General features: G+C 37.1%; 1 protein-coding gene across 1 annotated transcript in view; it reads right to left on the minus strand.

Annotated features, from left to right (window-relative positions):
* trabd2a (TraB domain containing 2A) overlaps positions 1-15,820 on the minus strand; it is a 52,092-nt gene extending 36,272 nt beyond the window's left edge. Inside the window, exons 1-2 of the mRNA XM_032568901.1 lie at positions 15,175-15,820; positions 13,094-13,654 (exon numbers count right to left, since the gene is read on the minus strand). Of these exons, the coding sequence (XP_032424792.1) occupies positions 13,094-13,654; positions 15,175-15,279 (666 nt within the window). The 5' untranslated portion in view covers positions 15,280-15,820. The remainder of the gene's footprint in view (positions 1-13,093; positions 13,655-15,174) is intronic.
* Between the last annotated feature and the right edge of the window lie 395 nt (positions 15,821-16,215).

The raw sequence follows: 16,215 nt of genomic DNA on the forward strand, positions 1-16,215 counted from the left end.
TGACAGACCCTCCTGTGTGGTGCCCACCTGTGAAATTCCACTAAAGCCACAAAAACGCAGACTGGAACTGGAGAGACACAAGTGGATTTATGGTCATGTTGGTTCAAAACCATAACTTGCTTTTTTATTGGGTTATTAAATGAATTTACTGAAACATTTTATTAGCATCAACTAACATCAGTGTGAGATCTACTTTAGCCTCACCTTCTCAGCTTAAAAGCTACATTCACAACATTTTTGGAAAAGTTTTATAGGCCACGGAGGATATCTAAAACATGTGCTGTACATTTTAAATCAACTACAAAGAGAATCCATTGTGGAAAAAAGAAAGAGACAAATAATCAATAATAATTCCTTCCAGATTCATATTTGGCAGCAGAAACAAGGCCTTTCAACACTTTATAAGGAGGCAGAAACTATTAATGCTCTGTGCTAGAGCTTGTGGACAGGTTTGGCACTGGGTTGCTCGGCCCAAGTCCAGCCAGGTTTGGCAAGTTACTAGAAGTGCTGGATTGAATTCATATCTGCCACAACTTGCACCAGTATAAAGAAAGCATTAGCACAGGGTTCCCCATGTCCAACCTTTGAGAACTAGTATCCTGCAACCTTTGGATGTATCACTGCTGCAATACACCTTAATAAAATGGCTGAATGCCCTCGTAAGTACGTCATTAAGCACTATAGAGATCTGGTAATGAGCCACTCATTTGATTCAGGTGTGTTGGAAACAGGAAAGTTTCAGAGTATTAGCTAACAAGGAAGTTAGGTACCCCACATTGGCATAACAGTCAAAATTGCAAGTACTGTGCATATTTTTATCACAAAATGTCCATTTAATTTCAATAATATTCCATCACGGCTATTGTTCGCTGTTGTGTTCCCTAACTGACTTAACTTTGGCAAAGCTCTAGGCCAGAGGTGTCAAACTTCAGACCTGGAGGACCACTGCCCTGCAACTTTTAGATGTGCATCTGCTGCACCACACCTGAATAGAATAATTAGGTCATTAGCAAGGCTCTGGAGAATTGATCTACACAAGGAGGAGGTAATTAAGCCATTTCAATCCAGCGTTTTGTACCTGTGGCACATCTACAAACTGCAAGAGAGTGGCCTTTGAGGACTGGAGTTGACACCCCTGCTCTAGCCACAGTAAGAAAAGCCTTACTGTGTAAGGCTTAGACTACTCTTTGGTAACAAGAGCCCTTTCTCCACTGTCAATTGTCACGTTAGCTAGTCGGTTTCTGTTCTAGCCAAGTTGGATGCATCTCCATTGCAGGATGCTAGTATGGGAAGGAACATATTGCTCTGATCATCTAATTTGTAGAGACACTCAGCAATAGAGAACCTCGAGGTTGTGGTTTTGATAAGTTACAATCTGGAAATCCGGCGCCTGCAGTGACTGCATGCAGTGACATCAAGAGTTAAAGTACTGCTGAAGATATTTATTTTTTATTCATTTGTTTTTTCAATAGATTCAAAAGACAAAAAAATTGTTTTGGCTTAGAATAATAAAAGTAAATTTTTCATTTGGAGTCCAGAAACCAAGATGAAATGTCTCCTACAGCTGAAAATGAGTGCAGTTCCATTCAGGTAAGTTTTTGTCAGAAACCAATTCCAAAAATAAGCATCCAACTTTTGACTGTGCTGAAATCAGAAAGATGCAACAGAAAACTAAAATCTGCAGTGGTGGTTCTGAATATCTGCAATTTGTTCAAACCGCTGCCCTGACTGAAAAGACTCATTCTTGAAGCAAACGCGCACAAAGCTGTAGTCATTCATATTAAGTAAAATGTGGCTAATTATCTGTTATTTAAAGCAAGCAAAGCCTAGAGACATAAATACTTTGTTCAAGAGCCTGAAAAGCAAAATATTAAAAAAATGGGATGGGTTAATAGAGCAAAATCTGTACTTATTTAACATTGATTTAAATTTTTATAAAGGACAAGATAAATTAGTACACTGTAGATGCTGAGCTTTTTTTTACTTAAATTACAATGGTTGAACACAGAGAGACAGCAGAATGTGTTTTCGGTGATTTTCCATGAGCTGTTTATCCGTAGCAAGGTTTCCTAATCAGATGCTGGATCAGTGGATGGAAACTGCCTGCTAAAAAAAGCAGTGGCAAAGATATCTGCTATTTCATCTGCAACTACATTCAGGGTTGGTTTCACTTGAGTTGTTTTCTTCCTTGTAGAAAAAAAACTGATAAACCAGAAATTGAGTCATAAAGAGCGAGTACTAATTCTAAAATACTTCTACATCCTTTGGTTTATTAACTGACCTATGTTATAATGGCAGAAAATGCAGAGAAGGAATAGAAGTTGAATGCTGCTTCTCCATCTTTGGTTCTGGGGATGCAGAGCAGTCTACAACCAGAAGACCTAAGTGGTCTGTAAGGTTGATGTTTTTAGGGAGACCTGTGAGGACACTGTTGCAGTAATCAATGCGACTAATGACAAATGCATGCATGACTTTCCCTAGCTCTTGCTGAAACAACCTAAGCATTTGTTCAGTGCTTGGATGGGTTCAGAGTCACCTGGTGATATGGTAATGCAGAGCTGTGCATCATCTACATCATTATGATAGCTAATCTTATTTTCTGCTATAACCTGAGCAAGTAGGATCATATAGATAGCGAATCAGAGGATTTAGCCATGGGGGACCCCACATGTGACTTCTGTCTGCTTTCATGAGAAATAACCTATCAAAACAAAGAAATTCTTGTTCTTTAGGTCAAATTTGAACCAACTGAATGCTGAACCAGATATTCCTACCCAACTCCCCTGTTGTTTCAGTAATATGTCATGGTCAAAAGTGTCAAATTCTGCGCTGAGGTCCAACAAAACCAGCAATGCGGTTCTTCCACTGTCTGCATTTATGTGGATGTCATTAAACACTTTGACGAGGCCAGTCTAAGTATTGTGGTGAGCACGGAAACCAGACTGAAAGACATCAAAGCGGTTGGTTATCGTTAGAAAGCTATTTAACTGTTCAAACATTGCTTTTCAATAATTTTGATGATGAATGGAAGATTAGAAATAATGGTGGAAAGAGTGTGCATGCAGCAAAAATTTTCATGTTTAAGAATCCAAGTTTTATATTTACAGCTGAAGATGAATATTTATTTAAAATTAGACTTAGTGAAACAGATATTCTATACACGTATGTCTGCAACATATTGTGTAATATCTGTCTAATCAGTATTATATAGCCTCAAGAAGTAAAGACATCTCAATCTGTCATCTCATCATCTCAAGCAAACTTGTCATTCTATGATATATATGTTTGGTTTTTAATTCAAATATATAAAGAGAGCTAAATGTAATTTGAAAAGAAATGAGCAAGTAAAATGTATGGATAGTTAAACATATTTTTCTGCTTCATGACAGGAAATAAGGATCAGAATAATATTTCCATAGTGCTAAAGAAAATTCAAAATGAAGATTAAGTCAAAATGGAAACTTTTTAAGCATATCATCAAATACATAAAATCCCATAATTTACAGGGGGTGTACTTTATTCTCACCAAAGCTGTTAACCACTTTGTAGGGTTTTTTTCTAATCAGTTTATAGCTAAACAAATTTGTCTGCTGCCAGTTGAAATTCAGTGACTGTTGCCACAAGCATGTATTGAAAAGGATTTAATGCATAGTAAATGATTCAATCCCATTGACTGGGCTTGCTTACACATTTATTTATTTTTTTTGCAGTCAGTATTGCAAACATAATTTAACTGCATTGTAGTATAACTTGGATAGAACTGGAATGCAACTGAATTTCGATCTCTTTAGAGACTAACTAAGCAGACATGCCAACAGCGCAGACTTCAAAAAAATATGTAAAGTGAAAACACAATAATTTAGTCACTGGCTGTCATGCTAAAATCAAAGATTACATAAAAACATCAAAACCTTTAAACTTTAAAAGTAAAACAGTCAGAATCTGTAACTAATATAAAATGTTGTTAAGAAGTGATGCAAATGAAAAAGTGACATTTTGAATATTTTTGAAAAATTGCATTTTTATAGAATTGTATGCTGACATTATTATTATTATTATTATTATTTTATTTTTATGCAAGTCTTGATTCAAGATTGGATTGTGCTTATATAATATATAATAGACTTTTTTTTTCTCTTGCTTAAATATTTCAAAGCCTGTTTGTGACACAACAATTGTATATCGTCAATATTTTGGCTTGTTTTTATTTTTGCAATTCCAGGTTTTACAAAGCCTAATTGCTCGGTAGGTCACTCAAACCATGAAACATTTGTATGAGCACAATGTTGCTTCTATGAGCTTGCACACATTTTCATGAGCTGGTGTTAAGTCTGAGAAACAAGCTATTCAATCCCCTTTTGAGCTGCAGGAGCTTGCATTACACAACCAGGAAAAGCCTGAGGCACTCTCTACTCCAAGGGAGACATTTACTATGTGTACTTTTGGGCATCTAAAACCTTTTTCTTGCCGCACAATTGGCACCATCCAGTGGTATTAGATTCTACCTTCAATCAAATATCTTGGAAAAACAAAGGAACGCAAACTGTGTCCTGCATAGCAATGGAAAATCTAATTTGCGACATCAATATATCATCGTAAGATTGACAGTGGGAAAGAAAAGGGTACTGTGATTAAATAAACCCAACATTTTGAAAATAAACTGAAGCTAAATATTTAAAGAAATGGAAGACTAATAAACTTACAAATGTTTCACACATGAGATTGCAGAGGTTGGTTTATCGGTCAAACTTAAAACTTGAATTATTAGAATTTATATTGACTATCTTCTTGGTTGTGCTAAAAAAAAGTTGATTCTACATAAAATTCTAACCCACAGGTGTCAAACTCCAGTCCTCAAGGGCCGGTCTCCTGCAGTTATTAGATGTGCCACAGGTACGAAACGCTGGAATGAAATGGCTTAATTACCTTCTCGTGTAGATCAGTTCTCCAGAGCCTTGCTAATGACCTACAGTAATTATTCTATTCAGCTGTGGTGCAGCAGGGGCACATCTAAAAATTGCAGGACATGGGGCCTTGAGGACTGGAGTTTGACACCCCTGCTAACCCCACCATGCCACAGTCCACATATACAGTATATTGTTAGTGATGTCCATTGTCAGTGGGGAACAGAATATTTGCATAATGGGTGTGCAGCTGCTGTTGCAATTAGGATACTGTGTACCAAAATCTCAGAGGAATGTGTCTAACTTCTATGAATCTATGCCATCTCTGCAAAAGTTCTTAAGATAAAAGTGGATGGATGGATAGATGGCAATCAAATTTTGAAAAAGCAAGCACTGATTTTAAAAGTAGCAGGTACATATTTAGCTCACAAAAGAGACATTTATTACACGTGGAATGATTTTATTTCTGTTTACATGAAGCCTTTTGGAAAAGTACAAAGTAAAACTAGGAGGAACTCCGTGTCTTTTTCTCTGGTGTCACATATCCAGACAGATGGACAGATAATGTCGAAGGAAATGCCAGACATAGAATACGCAACTGTTTGGTCAACAGTGGAGAGGAAATAAAGCACTTTGGTGTGACATGAGAACAGAGAAAGGCAGTTGTAAGAACATGTTGGAAATTCAATGATAGAGCTGAATATGCTCATTAAAATATGCATAACCACAGAAAGAACTCATTCATACCCAGGCATGACCTCTTGGAGAGAAGAACAGAAATGCACATATGCATGGAAACATTCATACACACATGCAAACAATATTAAACAGTAATTACATGAGCCAGTACACACTGGACAAATATGTTCCATGCTGTAATTACACATGGAAAGTTTATTTCTACTGATCAAATGCAGTGTGATGCAAAATGAATTATCTCATAACCACAGATAAGACAAAAGAGAAGTAAATATAGACCTAAGATGATAAATAATTTCCTACCACATCAGTGAGAATGACAACACAGCTGTACTAGGAGTCATCAACATAACCTTGGTGTGTATGGTACAATTTTTGTTTTTAAATTACTGCGTTATTCCACTAAACATCTGTTTTCTTGGGTATTGAAAAATACACATTTTCTGTTAATATCTCACATGATGATATTTTCTTGGCATTACCTATTTAAATGTCCACATGATTCATAATTTGTCCCAATAAGGAATGTGTATCTTTTATACCAACGCAATTACTTGGCAGTGTATTTAGCTTTTGCCTGAAGAATACTGTAATAAGAATAATAAATTCAAGCACAGGTCATAATGTATAGCTACCTTAGTCAAATCTTTGGTCACAAGGCCATTAAAGTATGCTGTATATTTCATCACTGCAGGCATTTTGCTCTGACTCTTGCTGAATGGAGGGTCTGGATGGCAGCAGTTCTCTCCTGACTCAGTCTGTTTATTACGGTGTAATACTGTTTTTTCCTGTACAAACTCAATTACCCATTCAGTCATGTACACAAACAAAAGTAATGTTCAAAGTTGGAATGCATTTTTGAGGAATGGTTCACCATTTTCTGGAGAAGAGGATGGAAAAAATCACATTCTGAATCACATTGTATAAATATGTAGCAGTAGCAAACAGCCTGGTTGCAAAAATATGCAGCAAAAGTTTGAATAACAGTGTAGTACAATATTTATTTTTGAAAGGCTGTTATGATTCATAGTGTATTAGAAATTTAAAGATTTGAAATTAGGGTTTGCATCTAACTCATGAAATAATACTTTTTGCAGCAGCTGTCCTTTAAAAGTAATCTTCCACATAACTAGTTGCATGTGAAAGTCACTATTTTCATCTTTTAAGCAAGCCACTCTCAATGGTCCATGTAAACATGTTACTTTGGTATCTCCCTCTCTCTCTCTCTCCTCCCCCTACCTTCTGTTCTCTCCCATCACACCTGCAATTCATTTCTAATCAGCCATCTGGTCTTTGTTCAGTAATCAACCTCCCCAGTATATATACAACTCATTTTCAGTTTTTCACTGCTGGTTCCACCTGTTTAATCATGTCTAGTCATGTTTCTTCCCTGTTATTCCTGGTTCCTGTTATTATTCTGCTCAGTCTCCCTGCCTTTTCTGTGTGTTTTTTTGGGGGGGGAAATTTTTGTTTTTTCATTCTTTATTAAAACTTTAACATCTACTAAATGTCTCAGCGTGCTGCATTTAGGTGCTATACCAGCACACACCATGCCAGGCACATCTAAAAAAAAATTGAATCGTAATCGTTCAGCACTTTCATCACTCATTTCACAAAATAAAACGTATATAAATTTGTTATACATGGAGTGAAATATTTCAACCATTTATCTTATGTAATTTTGATGAACATGGTTTATATAGAATGAAAACTGACAATTTGAACAGACACTAAAATTTGGGTTTTCATTATTTACAAGCTACATTCATCAAAATCTCAAGAAATAAATGCTTGAAATATTTCACTCTCTGCATAATGTATCTGTGAAGGCAGTAGTCACTGGTTCAACACACCTGTATCTAATTATTTTTAATTAGCAGACCTCTACACAACTTTGACATGCTGAGGAGGTAACTGCACCATTTGAGTCAGCTAGAGCAGAGACGCATCTAGAACTTGAGGACAGTTGGACGCCCATAATCTATGTGAAACATTTCTCTGTCTGAAATGAGCAATAAAAAATACTGAACGTTTTCCATAATATTCTAATTTCTTGAGATGCCCCTGTAGTTGTTTCATCAAAAACAGATACTTTGCATTCTTTCAGAATGGCATGCTGTAAATGTGGCTTTGTTTGAGTTTCATCAGACCTTGCATTGTTTGACCAAGCAGATTAAAAGCCCTGTTGTCTGTCAGTTTAAGTAAAAAAAAAAAGTACAGGGGTTTCAACGTTGTCAAACAGAGGTAACATCATCATACCTTTAATGGAGGGGGAGAAAAGCCTTTCTCCTTTAATGCCCCATCTACTGATCTCAGTCGGTATCTCAGCTCTCCTTGTTCTCCAAGTAATGAATGAACTAAATGGGCTTCAAACATTCCTTCTTTGCTCTCACAAACTTACACTGAGACTTGCATTCATCACATTTCCATGCACCATTACACCCAGTGATGGGAGGAAAGAAACAACACTTTCATTAGCAGGTCTGCGCCACTGAGGTGTGGAATGTCCCGTGGGTTTCCAACAACAGTGACAGAGAAAGCAGGCCTTCATGCAGCCATTGTTGTCCTGGAAAAGCTCACTTAGTGTAATGGGCAAGGCTGAGCCCACTCTTCAAAAGACAGAGGGCACTATCCAATAATAAGAGCAGTCATGCTTAGCCAGATTAGAGAACTGACTAAAGAAAGTAAAAATCTTTGTGCTTTGGTAATAGTGAGCTAAATGGGCTTAATTTGTATTGACAAGCAAACGCTTAAATTAACAAATCACTTCGAAAGGCAATACCGCTCACTTTTAAACCAATGAAATTATGTAGTTGAAGACATGATTGAAAATTCACCTCTAAATCTAAATATTTTGGGCCATTTTTACTCTAAGTTAGGACAGTGATGATCCAAAACAATGAAATGTTCATCTAAGACCAGTGATGAGTTAAGTCAGTTTTTATGAAAGAAAAAATAAATTAGGCTTTTAAACTCAGTCCTGCATGTCCCTTTGATAGAATGTAATATACAATATTTTTAACTGACTCAAAACGATTAACATTAATAGTGATAAAACCTGAAGAATATTATGTTGCCAACTGATGAAGGAAGAGAATTGCTTTGCACCATGTACATCTGCCTGAAAAATCTGAAATTAACAAAAAGAAATCATAGGATTTTAGTGAATGCAAGTCATTTATAAAGCTCAGTTTTTGAAATTGAACATTTTGAATCATGCCCATAGAGCCATACCTGCACTTCTATATATAGATGATGACAAAGTGTGTCGCAGTGCCATTGAGAAATCTTACACGGGCATCATAAAATGAACTGTTTTCTTGACAAAGAAGATGTTTCATATTTGAATATATTGCAAGGAACGTCCCAACAGTTACTCTACATCCAGAATAAAAGGATGTAGTGAGTGATTTTGAAGCTAAGATCATTTACATAAGAAACATCGGTGAGCTTCGTGGAGGTCAAGAAGTGAAAACAAGAGATTTCGCCAAGCCCACAAAAAATAGCTTCTAAGATTCAAGATTATAAAACGATAAATTCTTGAATAAGGAGGAAGAGGACCAACTCAAGACTCCGACAGTTAATTCTACAACAGGGGTAGATAAATGGAGCAGGGAATCAGCAGCCCTGAGGCTTCTATGAGTATTGTTTGTGAGGAAAAGGTTTCTCATGCCAGAAAGTATTGCTTTGTATGTGGTTTTTATTTTTAAGCTGTTGCAAAAGGTATGTTGATGTATGGAGATTGCATGATTGAAAAATAAATTACCCCTCACGTATGTTTACCCAACAATAATTAACTTAAGCAAAGAATCAGTTTTTATTCTTTCATATTTGATGTACACATACTGTCTGAGTATTTTTCCTTCTTTTCCATCCATTAGACAGAATTAGCTGCTAATGACGTTTTACCATTGGGAGACTAACTGTAGAAAGAATTACAGAGTGCAAGTGTGGTGACAGATGGTCTGTTCAGAATAACATTTTGACTACTGTAGTGCAGCTTTACCTAAACAAGGAATGGGCTTTGTGTAGAAAAGTGACACTCTGACAAACACTGTTTGTCATAGTTTGAGAAAATAAAATAGGCTTTTTTTTGTGGTGTAATTGTTTAGAGTAATTGGAGTGCTGACACATAGGCATATCAGAGTAACAACGATAGTCAGAACAAGAGCAGAAATTGCAACATTTAATCTGAAAGCTGAGTTTTTGTCACAGACGTCCTTTAATCACGATGATGAAATACAAGCACACTGGGCTCACAACTGAGAAATTTTAAATGCCTAATGAGGTGCTGATTTCTCCAAGCTACTGGGCTCAGATAACATTTATTCTCACTTTCTGCTCTTCAACAGATACATTGCCATAGAAATTGTCATCTCAGTAGCTTACATTGCTTTCACTATTTTGTCTTTAGTGTCTGCAATTTTATATAATAGTGCAAAACTAGATGTTTTAAACCAAGGCTTTTCAAAGTGTGGGGTGTCATCCCCTATCCCCATAAGGGGCGCCAGAGCACTTCAGGAGGAGCGCGACATGAGGGGGAAAAAATTAAGCACCAAAAGTAACTGCAAACATTTAGCCAACTTCACCACGACAATGCCGAAAACAAAATGGATAGATTTTAACTACCTAAAGGTATGGTAAGTAAGGAGACAGAGTCTGGGCCAAGGAAAATAAAAAAGAAGGAAGTATGACCATGATTATTTATGGTTAAGATTTTCAGTTGTTTATTTGCTTTCTGAAGGGAAGGCTAGCTCTCCCACACTTTGAAACCCCCTGTCCCAGACGTAATGCGAGTACAAAAGTTGTGTTCACAGCTGCCTTTCTGTCATGCTTTTTGAAATAAGCCTGAAGACAACTGCAAAAATTGTGATATATGCCCTTTACTTTCCATATCTTAAGCTCACTTTAAGTGGGTGCTGTACATGAAAATATAAAAATGAAACGTAACTACAGGGCCAGCTTGTCTAAAACTTTGTCAGAACTTTATTTCAGAACCCTAAAGGAAAATGGAAAGGAATTACCAAGTGTGGAAATCTAACTCAGCTATCAAGTGATTATCTAACCAACTATGCAGATTTTTGTTGATGTTTTGCAAAACATAACAAATTATGGTTCAATAGTGGCCCCAATTTTTTTTTAAATTGCACATCATAACCCAGCTATGTAACTATGCATGATATAATTCTAGATATATCCTTAATGCACCCATGTGTTTTTAAGAGTGTCAAATATTTTCATTTTTCATTTTTAGCCAGTAAAAACATATCAGAGGCTATAAAAATGTAGAAATGGGGCTTCCCTCTCTTTCTTTGCAGCCTGATAAAACGTTTTGTTTCAGTCAAGAATGACGATGGGGCAATACCTTTTCACCAAGCATGTCTGTCACTCATCACTCTCTGCATAGACGTTTTACAGTTGAGTTAAACCAAAAGGCTTTTAATGGAACTGGCCCTTTCAACTATAATATGAAAGTGGGAGATAGAGGTTTACTGGAATATAGAGACAGCAGGGTGAATGTGTCTGCTGAGCTGCTGGTAATAAGATGGAAACTGAGTGTGAATATTGTGAAGTTTCAAGCTGTGCCGTATTTTTATGCAGCGTTAGGACAGAGGCTTGTTATGTGGTAGTGAAATTTATTGTTGAGCCTGGGGAGCTTTGTATGCCTTATTGAAGCAAAGCAATGATGATGCAAGGTATGTTCTTTTTTTTCTGCTGGCAATCTCTATTAACCCGAGTTATACTTCTAATAGCCAGTCTCATGTGTCAACGCAACAAAACACACAAACCCTTTGAAGAAAATTGGTAAAAAAAAAAAATACAAATGACATTTGAATTTTTTTGCACATTACTAATCTAAAAAAGCTTGTTAGATAAAGGTCAGTGAGGATGTTTCTAACGTTTCATCTAAGACTATTTGGATCATAAACTTTTTTCCCATGGAAGAAATTACATCCATTCAAAAAGCTGTGCAAAATTAAAACAAGATCTCTATTTCTGATTTTATCTCTGAAGGATTATACTGCACTGTTGAGATATCTGTTGAGGGTCCAGTAAGACCTACTTTAAAATAATTCTATTCGAAGCTTTTAGGGGTTGTGCTAAATGGCCAGCAACTCCTTAACTCATGACCAGCACAGCAGAAACTCCTCAGTAATATGGAACATGATTTCATAGTGATGGCTACCACTGAAATATGTTTATAAAGCCTGAGAAGGTCACAAGGGCACAGAGTAACAGACAGACAGGTAGTCAAGGGTACTTAAGTGTAGCCATCCGAGGAACAAGGCTGCTTTTCTGTGGTTCTGACTGGAGTTGTTAGGATCAATTTTTACTTAATACTAAAGAACATAAAGGAGCAAGTTGTTGAATGTTTATACAACTGATTATTAACAGCACACCTTCTACCACTTTAATAATACGAAAAACAGCCTCTGTTGGATCTGTCTATCTATACTCTCATCTGATCTGCATCAGTTTTCAGACTTAACAATTGTTTTGTTTTGTTTTTTTCAATATGAGCAAGAGATTGATTTAATAGTTACATTTCAACAGGCACAATATATAATCTCCACAATTAAGTGAAATGAGAAAGACCTGTAATTACATATGTGTGTTAATGAATAAGAATATAACACACTGTATGCTTATTAATTATGATGAAAAAGTACATCAATTGAATTAAGATAAAACTAATGAAGCTGATGTGTTCAGTGCTTTATACTTAATTGTCAATACTGTTTCAGCATGCTTGACAACACATTCGGGTGTATAAATAGTGATGCACAGACAAATCATCTGGTGAACAGAATCAGTCGATTATTTGTTTTGAAGGCTTTTTGAATAAGGAGCTCAAGAGAAAGGAAAACATATATATTTTGTTCACATCAGTGAATGACTCATTTATTGGTGCTACCAGGTACTTTGGGTAGGAGGTACAGTTTTGTTGGCTATAACAAAAATGCACATGAGAGAAAGTTGTTACTGAGGGAGGAAATCTTAAGCTTATCTGCTTTCTGTATCAGTGAGCTGTTTAAATGAACTTAGATGGAACATGTGGATGAAAGACGCAAATTAAAAAAAGAAATTGTACTTTTTACTAAATGTGTGAGATTCATTTAGGTTGAGAGATCAACTCTCAGCAGATAACAGGAAGGCAAAAGCAAACTTACACAGTTTTATTGTTTTGAGCTTTCAATTCAGCTGTCGTTTTATTGTCAATTTCACCTTTTTCCTCATCTACTCAAGAAGCCAATTAAAGAGATCTCCCTCTATCCTGGTGGTTTTATTAGCAAAACACATTCAGCTCAGTTACACTTTAAGGCTTTTTTCAATTTCTTAAAGCTCTGTGTACATTATGTAAAGAATAAAAGCAAGAGATCTATCCTTTGTAAGATGAACAACATAGTCCTAAATATTCACTCTGCTAAAGACATGCATGTTCAGGAGAAGTAGCTTTAAAATCAACGCTCAGAAAGTATCAAACTCACCTGGGAGAAATTGAGACCGTTGAGTGGATGGCATTGTTCCTCCACCTTCTCTACTGCTCCTGTTCTTTTCCTCATCCTCTCCGCCTCCTGGGCCAAGTACAGGTCCAGGACAGGCACCCCTCGCGTCTTGATGTCTGCCTCAGTTAACGAGTTCACCATCAGCATCACCCACACAGGACGCTTCCTTTCCCAATTCCCAGCTATTGCATTAAAGAGGTAGTCAGCGTAGAGTCCCTTCCCTCTTTGATCAGGGGTCATCCAAGAGGGCATCATCAGTTTTACGTACTCGAGGTGTCTTTTAAGTCTCTTGTAGATGTCTCTTGGTAGGACATCCTGTAGGTTTTCCCCATGGGGGAGCAGCTGACAGCTGGTCAGGGCCGAGATGGTGTACGGGTCAGTCAGGTCCAGCTCAAAGTAAACAATGTTGCTCTCCTGGAACGCTTGCTTGGAATTTTCAGGGATGAAGTCCCAAACACGGGTGTAGGGAACATGGATTGTACCATAAAAATAGGAAGGGGGATCCCGTTTGATTGTCCAGAGAAAGGAGTTTAGGTCAGCTTGCTGAGGGAAAAATGAAAAATATATGTTGATGTTTTCAATTTGTACACAATGAGACAAACCATTTATTAATTAGCCTTTTCATAGGAATAAACTCAAAATATTCAATGTGGAAATAAATCCCCAGATATATGTGAACTGGATTCAGTAGTTCCTCGTCATTAAACTTGATGCCATTTCACATTGGCCAATTAATTTACGAGGTTCTCAAATGTAAGTTAGGAACACATAAATCCTATAAGAGAGGCAAGGTTTGAATTTGCAATTACTTTACAACCAACACCGAAATTGTCTGACACCTAGAACCTCTTTGTCTGCCTGTTAGTCTGCTAACAGACTGATAATGACTTTTTAACAGGCCACTTAGAAGCCGGGTGCCAAAGAAACAATACACATGTGGGTAATTGTCTGACTAAAGGGCTGTTGCCCATAATGTTTTGCCTTCCTGTTGCCACTGAATAAAACTCCCTGAAAGGTCAAGGAAACTGTGCAAAAACAGACGTACTGTTAAAGTGACTAATGGGTAATCAGCAAAGAGCAGATAAAATAATTAGAAATAGAGAAAAGACGTCTTAATTTGAAACCTGTTTCCTCAAGGCTAATAATTAAAGCATAATGTATTTAAGTATCTCAACTGACACAACACTGACCACAAAAATTGCGCTCCCTTTGCACTGGCTGTATGTCTTTGAAAGTTGGCTGCCACACATGTAAAATGTGATGAGAACTGCAGGCTTTAGTTATATACTTGTAATTCTGACAGCCTGTAGCTCAATAAATTTACTATGTAACTTTCATAAATGTTCATTTACTTTGTGAACATATAACATGGAAGAAAAAAAAACATAGTTTTTGGCTTTTAATGAAAGTTACCACTACAACAAATAGCAAATTCCTATATTTTCCCACTTGCAACTAGAATTTACTCAACTCAGTTGCGGTGTTATTCCTCAGAGATAAATCTAACATATCATTACCACAATCTCAATTAAATCAACTCTTACCAATTTCGCTTCACCCACAGAAAATAAGCAACCACACAGCATCATGCTGCCAACACCATGTTTCACTATGGAGATAGCATATGCTTAGCATGAAGTGCAGGGCAACTTTTTAACCACAGTGTTTAGCTGTGTTACTATAGAGAGTAATGGAGGCTAAATACATATATACACTATTTTTATTTTGTTTTATAATATTCTTTGCACTAGATGAAATACTTTGTCTTGAACAATCACATCAAATACCCATAAAATTGCATTGCTTTATGTGACTTAAATAGTGCAAAAGCTAATTTGTACTTTAGCAGTCTTTGTTATAATTATTCTTAGGCTACTCAGATTTTCTTGCACGTCTAATGTGATGAGTAAACAAAATATTAAAAGTTCATACAATGAAAACAACATTCGGAATAAAAAAATAGTGAATAATTATAGTCAAGGAGGAGTTCAGGTGGCGCTTTCAGATTCATTAAATTACAAATTTTAATCAAAACAGACTAATTCATGTTATAAAACACTTACCTTCCTATTTAACTCGCAGCTGGAGGAATCCTTCAACCTCCACTGGTCTGCACGTACCAGCAGGATGAGACAGGACTGAATGAATGCGCCCAAAGTGCCCTGCATTGTAGCAAACTTGTCCAAGACAGCTCCAACAACGTGTTTGCAACAGCTCTGTTTATTTCTCCAGCATACATGGAGAGCGGTCCTTTATTTCCGCAGCCCCGGCACCATGCGGTCACGTAAAATGAGCTGACAAGTATCCGACAAAACCGCCGGACATGGTCATGTTGACTGAAGCCTCCTGGACGCTGCTGCTTCTGTTGCCGTTTCACGTGTTGTTCTGGGTGAGGGAAGAGAGATATCCTCCGGGGCTTTACGCAGGGTCAGATCATCCTTCCACCGCTCCGCTATAAGCAGATTTCTTCACTTCTAAAAAGCTCTGTAATGTTTCTTTTGAAAGACAATTTGATCACAGGCAGAAGTTGCAAGTGAGTTTGATCCAACAGGTCCGAATTGAGTACGCGATTCAAAGTAAAAAATATACAAAGTAAAAGTCTGTGTTGCAACTGTTCGGTTGCAAGCCCAAAGTAAGTGAGAAAAGTTCTTAGACCAAACTTCTTTGCAGTTTGCGCTGCAGGCTCGCTGCTCAACGTTTGTGCGTCTCTGTGTCAGTGTGAGAGCACGCAGCTCCACTACCCCCTTAGTTTACCCGCATAATCCCACCATCACGACCCCCATTCCACCCTCTCTCACACACACGCACACTCTCAGAGGCAATAATCTGATTAAACATCACCTTGTGCGCATCATTCATATAAACTATGTAAACACACCACAAGCGCATTGTCCACATATTTTGCATTTACCCTTGGTTTAATCAACACCAATATTGGCAAGTTATTCCAAGTTAGACTGATCTCTTGTTGTGAGGAGGGCCAAGACAATCATGGGTGACAGAAAATCCCGGGGATTACTTACAAACTACAGGCATTATTAACATGAGAAAACCTGCAATGACAATGTTTTATTCTGGGGGTCTGAGGACAAAGATCCACCTTT

This window comes from Xiphophorus hellerii, chromosome 8 (assembly GCF_003331165.1).
Source record: "Xiphophorus hellerii strain 12219 chromosome 8, Xiphophorus_hellerii-4.1, whole genome shotgun sequence".
In the NCBI taxonomy this organism is placed as follows: domain Eukaryota; kingdom Metazoa; phylum Chordata; class Actinopteri; order Cyprinodontiformes; family Poeciliidae; genus Xiphophorus; species Xiphophorus hellerii.